The sequence below is a fragment of the Microplitis demolitor genome, chromosome 8 (genome assembly GCF_026212275.2).
Source record: "Microplitis demolitor isolate Queensland-Clemson2020A chromosome 8, iyMicDemo2.1a, whole genome shotgun sequence".
Lineage (NCBI taxonomy): Eukaryota > Metazoa > Arthropoda > Insecta > Hymenoptera > Braconidae > Microplitis > Microplitis demolitor.
The window spans coordinates 50,692-63,943 of NC_068552.1; the positions used below are offsets into that span (position 1 = coordinate 50,692).

General features: G+C 17.6%; 1 protein-coding gene across 3 annotated transcripts in view; it reads left to right on the forward strand.

Annotated features, from left to right (window-relative positions):
- The window catches only part of LOC103568750 (protein GDAP2 homolog), a 39,412-nt gene extending 26,160 nt beyond the window's left edge, over positions 1–13,252 (forward strand). For all 3 annotated transcript variants that reach the window (XM_014439446.2, XM_014439445.2, XM_014439447.2), the window contains exon 11: positions 5,568–13,252. In XM_014439446.2, the coding sequence (XP_014294932.1) occupies positions 5,568–5,621 (54 nt within the window). In that variant the 3' untranslated portion in view covers positions 5,622–13,252. The remainder of the gene's footprint in view (positions 1–5,567) is intronic.

A 13,252-nucleotide genomic window follows, 5' to 3' on the forward strand; every position in this document is an offset into this window, starting at 1 on the left:
ATAATAATAATAATAATAATAATAATAATAATAATAATAATAATAATAATAATAATAATAATAATAATAATAATAATAATAATAATAATAATAATAATAATAATAATAATAATAATAATAATAATAATAATAATAATAATAATAATAATAATAATAATAATAATAATAATAATAATAATAATAATAATAATAATAATAATAATAATAATAATAATAATAATAATAATAATAATAATAATAATAATAATAATAATAATAATAATAATAATAATAATAATAATAATAATAATAATAATAATATAATAATAATAATAATAATAATAATAATAATAATAATAATAATAATAATAATAATAATAATAATAATAATAATAATAATAATAATAATAATAATAATAATAATAATAATAATAATAATAATAATAATAATAATAATAATAATAATAATAATAATAATAATAATAATAATAATAATAATAATAATAATAATAATAATAATAATAATAATAATAATAATAATAATAATAATAATAATAATAATAATAATAATAATAATAATAATAATAATAATAATAATAATAATAATAATAATAATAATAATAATAATAATAATAATAATAATAATAATAATAATAATAATAATAATAATAATAATAATAATAATAATAATAATAATAATAATAATAATAATAATAATAATAATAATAATAATAATAATAATAATAATAATAATAATAATAATAATAATAATAATAATAATAATAATAATAATAATAATAATAATAATAATAATAATAATAATAATAATAATAATAATAATAATAATAATAATAATAATAATAATAATAATAATAATAATAATAATAATAATAATAATAATAATAATAATAATAATAATAATAATAATAATAATAATAATAATAATAATAATAATAATAATAATAATAATAATAATAATAATAATAATAATAATAATAATAATAATAATAATAATAATAATAATAATAATAATAATAATAATAATAATAATAATAATAATAATAATAATAATAATAATAATAATAATAATAATAATAATAATAATAATAATAATAATAATAATAATAATAATATAATAATAATAATAATAATAATAATAATAATAATAATAATAATAATAATAATAATAATAATAATAATAATAATAATAATAATAATAATAATAATAATAATAATAATAATAATAATAATAATAATAATAATAATAATAATAATAATAATAATAATAATAATAATAATAATAATAATAATAATAATAATAATAATAATAATAATAATAATAATAATAATAATAATAATAATAATAATAATAATAATAATAATAATAATAATAATAATAATAATAATAATAATAATAATAATAATAATAATAATAATAATAATAATAATAATAATAATAATAATAATAATAATAATAATAATAATAATAATAATAATAATAATAATAATAATAATAATAATAATAATAATAATAATAATAATAATAATAATAATAATAATAATAATAATAATAATAATAATAATAATAATAATAATAATAATAATAATAATAATAATAATAATAATAATAATAATAATAATAATAATAATAATAATAATAATAATAATAATAATAATAATAATAATAATAATAATAATAATAATAATAATAATAATAATAATAATAATAATAATAATAATAATAATAATAATAATAATAATAATAATAATAATAATAATAATAATAATAATAATAATAATAATAATAATAATAATAATAATAATAATAATAATAATAATAATAATAATAATAATAATAATAATAATAATAATAATAATAATAATAATAATAATAATAATAATAATAATAATAATAATAATAATAATAATAATAATAATAATAATAATAATAATAATAATAATAATAATAATAATAATAATAATAATAATAATAATAATAATAATAATAATAATAATAATAATAATAATAATATAATAATAATAATAATAATAATAATAATAATAATAATAATAATAATAATAATAATAATAATAATAATAATAATAATAATAATAATAATAATAATAATAATAATAATAATAATAATAATAATAATAATAATAATAATAATAATAATAATAATAATAATAATAATAATAATAATAATAATAATAATAATAATAATAATAATAATAATAATAATAATAATAATAATAATAATAATAATAATAATAATAATAATAATAATAATAATAATAATAATAATAATAATAATAATAATAATAATAATAATAATAATAATAATAATAATAATAATAATAATAATAATAATAATAATAATAATAATAATAATAATAATAATAATAATAATAATAATAATAATAATAATAATAATAATAATAATAATAATAATAATAATAATAATAATAATAATAATAATAATAATAATAATAATAATAATAATAATAATAATAATAATAATAATAATAATAATAATAATAATAATAATAATAATAATAATAATAATAATAATAATAATAATAATAATAATAATAATAATAATAATAATAATAATAATAATAATAATAATAATAATAATAATAATAATAATAATAATAATAATAATATAATAATAATAATAATAATAATAATAATATAATAATAATAATAATAATAATAATAATAATAATATAATAATAATAATAATAATAATAATAATAATAATAATAATAATAATAATATAATAATAATAATAATAATAATAATAATAATAATAATAATAATAATAATAATAATAATAATAATAATAATAATAATAATAATAATAATAATAATAATAATAATAATAATAATAATAATAATAATAATAATAATAATAATAATAATAATAATAATAATAATAATAATAATAATAATAATAATAATAATAATAATAATAATAATAATAATAATAATAATAATAATAATAATAATAATAATAATAATAATAATAATAATAATAATAATAATAATAATAATAATAATAATAATAATAATAATAATAATAATAATAATAATAATAATAATAATAATAATAATAATAATAATAATAATAATAATAATAATAATAATAATAATAATAATAATAATAATAATAATAATAATAATAATAATAATAATAATAATAATAATAATAATAATAATAATAATAATAATAATAATAATAATAATAATAATAATAATAATAATAATAATAATAATAATAATAATAATAATAATAATAATAATAATAATAATAATAATAATAATAATAATAATAATAATAATAATAATAATAATAATAATAATAATAATTAATAATAATAATAATAATAATAATAATAATAATAATAATAATAATAATAATAATAATAATAATAATAATAATAATAATAATAATAATAATAATAATAATAATAATAATAATAATAATAATAATAATAATAATAATAATAATAATAATAATAATAATAATAATAATAATAATAATAATAATAATAATAATAATAATAATAATAATAATAATAATAATAATAATAATAATAATAATAATAATAATAATAATAATAATAATAATAATAATAATAATAATAATAATAATAATAATAATAATAATAATAATAATAATAATAATAATAATAATAATAATAATAATAATAATAATAATAATAATAATAATAATAATAATAATAATAATAATAATTAATAATAATAATAATAATAATAATAATAATAATAATAATAATAATAATAATAATAATAATAATAATAATAATAATAATAATAATTAATAATAATAATAATAATAATAATAATTAATAATAATAATAATAATAATAATAATAATAATAATAATAATAATAATAATAATAATAATAATAATAATAATAATAATAATAATAATAATAATAATAATAATAATAATAATAATAATAATAATAATAATAATAATAATAATAATAATAATAATAATAATAATAATAATAATAATAATAATAATAATAATAGTGATACTGTTATTTAAAATGTTAAAATTAGCGCGTATTTATTTTTTATACTTTTGTATTTTTATCATAACATCTTTTATAGCTGTATTCCAACAATAACTTCCACATTATTATTACTTGTTACACAATTTTTAAATAAGTTACATTGTATAAGCAACGTAGTAATTGACATTGTTAAAAATGGTGTTAAAAATTCCGTACCAAAATTTAGTTTTGAATTTTATTGTGTTGATTACATTAATCTATTAATTGATTACATTCATCTATTACTGATCAGTATTGTAATCTATAAAGTATTAACTGTTTATTAAATTATTAATTAAAGATATGCACATATTTTTTCGTTGTACTTCTGTGCTGATCTCAAATAAATTGTAGTGAGAAAAAAAAATAGTGCAATAATATTTGAACGTAAGATAATTTTTTTTCAAACACAAACAGTGCAATTTTTTTTATAAAACCAAGGACGTTTTAAAATTATCTTTCCGTGAATTAAAAAAAATTGCAAGCAAGTTGTTGAATATTTTTAGTAATAAATAAATTTAAAAATACATTTAAGAGCATTTTCAGACAGTGCCTCCCACTTTTTAAAAATATGCAGTGGCCTTGGATGGTCACCCGGGTCAAAAATTTGATCTGACTTTGGTATAACTAGACTGTATTTGGATTACTTGGTCTACTACTGAACTTCTATCGAAATTTTGATGTTTTTGATCTACCCGGACCAAAAAATTTGATCTAATTCTAGTCTAATTGGACTATTTGATCTGTTTATGATCTTTTATAAAAATTTTAAGCTGTTTTCGACCTGTTATTCTGAAAAACAATGGCGTTACGGGCAGACAAAACTAGATTAATTCTTGAACTTTAAAAAATTTTAGTTCTGAAAATTGGCAAGGACAAAAGCAGATTAAATCATGGACTTGTAATATTTTTATTTATGAGCAATATTTATAAAAAAAATATTAAGTTACAGAATTGATTATGTTTTGTTTACTATTTATTTAGTGTCTTTTGTTTAAAAATGTCGGCAGTTAATGAAAGTTTGACAGCTTAATTTTTAGTTGTCTTGACTGAATGTTTATAGCATTGAATAAAAGTGATAAAATAACTCTTAAAATGTCAAAACAATTTTTCTTATTTACCGGATAAAATCGAAAATATTTTGGCATTAGGAAACATCAAAATTCTTGTGACATTTTATTACGGAAGCGCATTAGTGTTTCAAATATTAAGAAAATTTGAATAAATTTATAAATCTAGATTATTATTATTATTTATATTTTTAAAAAGTCCTGTTTAAATCTAATAGCGATTAAAAACAGAGTAAAAATTATATTAAATAAAGTCTGTTTTTGACCTTAAAAACAATTGAACACAGACTAATAATTATAACAAAAAAGTCATTGAATATTTAAAAAAAGTGGAAAACACTGTTTGAGAAGGTTTTTAAGTGAACATAAATTGTTCTTCGTACTACCCTAGTTAATTTTATTTATAAACATTATTATATTTGTTTGCAGATCAACGGTATGAGGTATTATCAACCCAATCAATCTCCAGATTCATTAACGTAATTACAAGACATCAGTGTGCATTTTTTTCTTTAATTCATCAAAAAGAAAAAAAAACAAATTGGCTGTTTGTATATCGTCGCCTTTGCACACGCTAGCCTTACCCCCAGTTATTTGTTTAATAGATAAATACTGGGAATTCTTTGCCCAAATGAAAAAGTATAACGATCGTAAAAAAGAGTGTGAGCTCAAAAAATAGTAGTTTGATAAAAAAGGAAAATTATATATATATACATATATATACATCAGGATGGGCTAAAAAAAAAACTAATTTGTTTTCTTTAGTTACTATCAAAATATCATTCAAAATGGCTCATTGTACAGATAAGCTCAGGATATATTTTTGTAGGGAATTGAATGTTCTACAAAAAAAGTCTCTTATCATTTTTTGATAAATCTATGCGTTCAAAAGTTATTAGAATTCGAAGTCAAATTTATAGTAAATTTTGAGATATTTTTACTTTTCCAGCGAAACTATCAGACCTATCACAAAATGTCATAAGACCTTTTTTGTAGACAATTTTATTCCCTACAAATTATTTCTCATAAAGTTTTTCCGAATTCCATATTGTTTTAGAGTTATTTGCATTTTAATGTCAAGCTCTTTAAACCGATCAAAACTCTACTTTTTTGAAGAGCTTTAGAGAAAAAAAATTAGTTCTTTTTTTTTTTGCTCACCCCAATATATATTAGGGTGATCGTTAAAAATTAAATTTTCTCAGGCCCATAAAAAGCTTCTTCTTAGTGAAGAAATAAGTGGGGAATTTTTTTATTTTTCGATACAGGCGCAGTTTTTTAAAAATATCTCATGAAATATGCAGATTAGAGGAAAAAATCATAGGAACAATTTTGTAAGGAATTAAATTCTTGACAAAAGAGGTGATATTCATTTTTTTATAAAATGTGTATTTATGAAGATATTTTTAAAAAATTTTTTTAGATCTGATGAATTGTGCGTTATAAGGATTACATATATTGAAAATAATATTTTTCTAAGTTTATAGAAACTCTAACAAGCATTAATATTAATGTTATGAGTTACATTGTCTATATTTAAGAAAAAACGTTATTTTCAACATTCGTAATCTTTTAAGGAGGTTCGACGGACACTAGTGAGTCGAAGTAGTGTTTGAATTTTTTTGTTTGCTAAATTCTCCTAGTAGTTATGAAAATTCATTATTTTAATTTATAATAACATAACAAATTCATAAATTAATATTTATTACTTATCTAATTATAAAAATTAATGAAATGACCTTATTATTTTTGACTCATATAATTTGATAAAAAGATTTGGCAACAGCGCGTTCTAAGTTCTTACACATCGATATTCAAATTAAAGTGGGAAAAATTTATTTTGAATCTTGTCTTTCTTATTAATGTATTTCTATCTTTGTTTTTTCTCTCAGCTGCTTCCGCTACGTTGCCAAACCCTCAATAATATGTATCTCTGTCGATGAACGAGATTAAATAATAAAGCTTAACTGGAATAATTTAAATAATTACAACGGTAACACTATATTGTTAAAATCTTATCATATTCCAAAAATATTAAAGTTTATGCATGGAATGAATTTTCGTATGAATATTGCCATGTTATTTATTATAAAAATTACTCTAAATTGAGTAATCTCGGGCCATTACGACTTTTTACTTTTGAATTATGAAATTTTACTTTTTCAGTGAGTAAAAATCAATCAGATTAATTTTTACTCATACTTAAGAATAAAAATGACACCTAGCGGCTGTCTAAATAAATTCTCTCTAGTTCAATTTTTACTCGTCGGTTATGATAAAAAGTTGATGATTCAATTTATAAAATTTATATTGAATTACAATAAAAATTACAATGAATAGGCTGAAATTTCTATAAGAAATTCAAAAACCATCTAATTGCCTTAGAATATGAATTAATATAAATATTTTTAAAAAGAATAAAAAAAAAATTACTCGTATTGTGTTGAAAAAGAAAAGATACAAATTTTTTTTTAATTTTAAAATAAATATTAAGTTATAGAGAGATACAGAGATCGTCTTTTTTTCCAAGCCTACGTTTGTGTGCGTAACATGTCCGTTGTCGCGAGCAAAATAAAAGACATTTAATCGAAGCTAATATTAATCGAAGATTAACGGAGACTACTGAAATATTACTCGACAGTTTAGAGTAAAAATTACTTCCATAGATTAGAAAATTTATTCGAGTTAGAAGCAGTTTTTCATCAAAAAATTGATGGGTTTAAAAGAATAGTGTATTGGGGAGTAAAAATTAATCGCATGGAGTAAAACTTAATAGATTAAGATGAGATATTCGCAATAGTCGATTAATTATGACTTTTAAAAAATTACTTAATAATAGAGTAAAACATACTCTAGCAATGTTAATATTTAAACAAAAAATTTTAATTTAAAACAAAAAATACCAATTTTTTGCAATAGTCCAGGATTACTTGAAGTTATAGAGTAATTTTTATCAAAAAATTCTTTCCGTGTGGCATGTGGTTTTTTATTTCTTAAATTTGGGAGGTTAATAATGAAAATAATCGAACAAGTCATGACGGGAGCTTGTCCGCCGTAAGAGCCTGTGTATAAGAACTTTAAAAATGTCATTTTTAAATCTTTTTTTCTAAAAAACTAGACGGTGGACCATATTCAAATTTAGAGAATACATAGATAAAGAATAGAGAATACATAGATAAAGTACTTCTTTACATGTATACTAAGTTTCAAATCTTAAAGTTAGAAAATCTTTTTTACACTAGATTCGGTCAAACCTCCTTAAATGCTCAATTAATAAAATTCAAAAGTTTTTTGAAAAAATCTTCACAAATACACAATTTACAAAAAAAAATGAACATGAACTTTTTCGTCAAGAATTTAATTTCCTACAAAATTGTTCCTATGATTTTTTCCTCTAATCTGTATATTTCATGAGATATTTTTAAAAAACCGCGACTGTATCGAAAAATAAACTCTGATCGTCCTTCAACACGTGTTCTTTTTACTTGAAAAGAAAAAACCAAATTCCCCATGTATTTTTTCACTAAAAAAAAGCTTTTTATAGTGCGCCTGAGATAATTTAATTTTTAATGACCACCCTAACATACATTTATGTATAAAAAAAAAAATGAGTTATGTACAATAGATTATCGAAAACCGAAAGCAGTTAAATATGAAAAAAGTGTGAAATTTTTAACCAATATATGACGAAAATAATATACTTACAACTGTAGAACAAAAAAAAACGAAATAACTGCCAAGCAACATCAGAAATCAGTATTTATAGCATCGCGCGAAACCTTTTATTATTTTTGAATTAGAATAATTATAAATAATTCCGATGTTAATTTAAAATATAAGTTTGAAATATAAATTAGATCCGAAAGTAGTAAGCGTGCGTATTAAATGATCGCTAAATCTTAACCGCGATAAATTTTGTCAAATAGATTTTATTGAGAAAGTGAACAATAAAAATAATAAATATTTTAATATTTAATTTTATGTCGTAACTATCTTATTTTATTATCGTTAATATTTTTATAAAAATTGAATATTAAAATATTTATTTATTTAAATTTATGAGATTGATGGTATAAATCATAGTTATTAGGTTGTTAGACAGTTGATAATAAGTTTAAAAATCCTGAAGTGGTTGTTGTTATAGAATCAAATACAATTTATTGTAAATTATTACTATTTTACTAATTGACCTTTGCTAATAATAGTATATATGTTAAATCTTGCACGCATTATATATGATAATGATAAAAAAAAAATAATGAACCCTGAGAGGATTTGTAAAAACTGGCTTGAATGTTTACGTGACTATATGTGCTATTATTATTATTATTAATAGTGTTATCATTACAATAATTATTTTATATTTTGAGTGAGAGTTAATCCGAGTTTATTAAAAATGAAATGATTACTAGGCTTAATTAATTAGTATATTATTGAAGCAATAAGATGTAAAGAGCTTGAGCTATTCTTTAATTTTAGACGCCGCGTCGTTGTTGACAATTTTTGACGGAAAAAAAACTATACATACAAAAAAAAATTATTAAAATTTAAAGTTAATTAATACTGTTTTCACTTTAATGGGTTGATTAAAGGATTTAATTTATTAAAGTAATCAATTATTATTAAGAAAATTAATTATTTAATTTAGTACGACAGATATAAATATTAATGATTAAAAATATACATTTAATTTTATTTTTTTATATATTATGACTAATTTTCCTTTTTTTTTTTTTATAAATATTTTTTTTATGTAGGATTTATCGGTAATTATTGTTTGTTCCGCTGGGTATTTGATAGTTGTTTAAGCCCGTAAACGGTACTAGGATACTTAATATATTGAAATAAAAACATAAATTATTTTTTATCAAAGGATAGGGTAGAAGTCCCATTTGTGGCCACTGTTCCATTTTTGAACATTTAATACTTTATTTTAATTAATGAAAAAGTATTCAAAAAAAATGCTATTGTAATAGTAAGATTAAAGTATTTTTTAAAACATTAGTTATGTCATTGCGTATTTTACGATTTATTTTGTTTAAATTTTTTAAGTGCCCAAAAACGGTACTTCTATCCTATTGCGTGGCAAAGAATGGAACAAAATAATTATAGACGAGAGTAAAGTTGATTGTCCGATTAAATAGCAAGGGATGACATCACCTGTAGTCTGCAATCGTGTTTTATCCTGTGCCTCGCACTATATTTTACATATTACCTGCATTGATACTGCGAGTTCTAGTGCCTGACGGTAAAAAAAATGAGTGTGAATGTAACAGATATCAAACAAATTTAAAATTATAAATAATTTTAAAAAATAAAATTAAAAACAAATGCGCATTTAAAAAATCAATACATGCATTTTTTTTATTATTTCGAATTTTAAATTTGTCTGATGTCTGCTACATTCACACTCATTAAAAAACGGCTGATTTCTTATCAATAGTGAGGCAAAAATGCCGTTTTTTTTAATATGCAAATTTAAGTGAATGAAAAAAAATAGACTTTTATTTATTGAAAAAATTTTTTTTATTGGAATTCATATTTTTTTTTATTTTCGAACACAATAATTTGGTTGGTTATTAGAGTTACATAAAGGTTTACAATAAACAAATGTGATAATAACAGGAATAAAATGATGTAAGAAACTATTCCCTAGGAAAGAAATTTAGTAATTTTTACCCGTCGCATTAGCCTGAAATTGAATAGTTTCGACTGGCAAAACAGGCATTCAAACTCGCAGTTTCAGGGCCAGTTTTTCAGTTTGAAATTTTTTTAAATCTAGTTTTTCAAACCGGGTTTATTTTTAGTCAGGTTTAAATTAATATTGCTAGTATATCTATTAGGGTGGCCCAAAAGAACCGACTATTTTTTTTTTTCGAGTCTCTTATGGAAATTTGTTGGTTTACGATGTTTTAAGAAGCCTCTCCAAAAATCAGATAAAAAATTTTCGAGAGGTCGCTCACGAATTTTGAAAATATCAAAAATTATTGAAATTCGGATTTTTTACTTATAAATTTTTTCTTTCTCACGGCAGCAGTAGTTTGTATTTGTAAAATCATGTCTATGTTGAAACTTTGAGCCCAAAATTTAAATATTTAAACGGCACTCAAGAATTTTGAATATTAACTGATAATATGTGACTAATACTTTGAATTAGTTTTTGTATTTTTTTATAACTTAATTATTGTCATTTCACTAAAATATAACTTTTGCATAACCAAAAATATACAGGGCAGTCTTAAATAATAAAATTTGCTAAGTTTTGAATAAGCGAAAAAACCTAAAAATTAAATTAAAAAATAAAAAAGTATGTAAATAACTTATTATTTCTATTTCCGCACAGTGAGAAATTTTGTGTTGAATTCAACACAAATCGTGTGTTGCAAACGGTCTACACAAATTTTTGTGTTAAATAGAATTAAATACATAAAATCTGTTCTTTTGACAGAAAATTTGTGTTCATTTAACAGAACATTTGTGTAAATTTAACACATTTTTCGTGTTAAAATCAACTAATAAACATAAGCACTTAACCTAACCAACTCGAGTATACTGATTCTTAGTAGAACTTATGTCAATTTAGCGAACAATTGATCCAGTTTAAAAAGATATGAAAGTTATCTAAATTTAATTGTAAAATATATATATTAAAATGTAAATAAATTATAATCCAAATTTCCCTGCAAACAATGCTGCTACAATGCTTTGCTTGGTTATAGTAATGAAGAATTGCGCGGGAATGTTTAGTCAAACAACACAAATTTCGTGTCAATTTTTGAATAACACAAGAAATGTGTTACATTCCAGATTTTTTAATCATTTAACAAAAAAAATCTGTTAAAGTAAAATAACACAATTGGTTTGTGTTGAATTAACAGATTTCTGTGTTAAAAATCAACACAAAAAATTTAACCAAATAATTTTTTAACACAAATACACAAAATTTCTAACCATGCGAGTTATATTTCCATTCATTGTCATGTTAATTGATGGTAAAAAAAATCGAGAAGCTTGATTATCAATATTCTCGGGTCGCTCGAAAACGTTCAAAAGACAACACTCGGAAACATTCAAAATTCTTGAGCGAGGTTTAAATATTTAAATTTTGATCTTATATTTTCAGCGTAGTTATGATTTCACAAATATAAACTATTGCTGCTACGAGAAAGAAAAAAATTAGAAATAAAAATTCAAATTTCGATCATTTTTGATATTTTAAAAATTCGTTAGCAACTTCTTGAAAATTCTTTATCGTCGGTTTTTGGAGAGGCTTCTTAAAAGATCGTAAACCAACAAATTTTCATAAGAGACTCGAAAAAAAAAAATAGTCGGTTTTTTTGGACCACCCTAATATGTATATTAATAGTATATAGATATAACAGCAATAATTTCAACCCGGATTAAAAATAAACCCAGTTTGGAACTGGACCTTAATCGGATTAAAAAATCTCAGATTGTAAAACTGGTCCGCAATGCAGGTGGTGTAGAAATTACATTACTTAAATATAATTATGTTGGTGAGTTGTCGATTGTTTAAGATGTGGAAGTATAAAATGTATGGAAAAAAAATAGACATCACTAAATAATTAAAAGATGAAGATTTTTGAATGAATATTTTAAATAAAATGTTTGTAATTTATAGTGGATTGTTGACTAAAGAATACCTTAAAAAGATGGACAATCATTGTCATGTACGTCGTAGATTAATGGATTTAATGTTATAATTAATATACTGTCAAATATTTATTTATCTTTTTTCGGCAAAATTTTACGCTTAATTAAAATAATTAACACAATTTTGTGATCTCCATATAAATTAGTCAATAAGCCGATCGGCGACACGTCAAGAAAAACCCCGTAGTGAATAAATTTATAAATTTTAGTTTTTGTTCAGATGTTAATAAAAATTAAATGATGAGTTGACTATAAATGACGGACAATCCATTAAATGTTTATGATCTACGTTTATTTAAAATAATTAATGATCATCACTTACTTTGTAATTTACTTACTAGTATTTTAAACTTATTTTTTATTTATTTGATAAAAAAAAGAGAATATGTTAAAAATATTGAAGTTTGTTATTTAATTAAAAAAAATTTTTTATTAAAAATTTA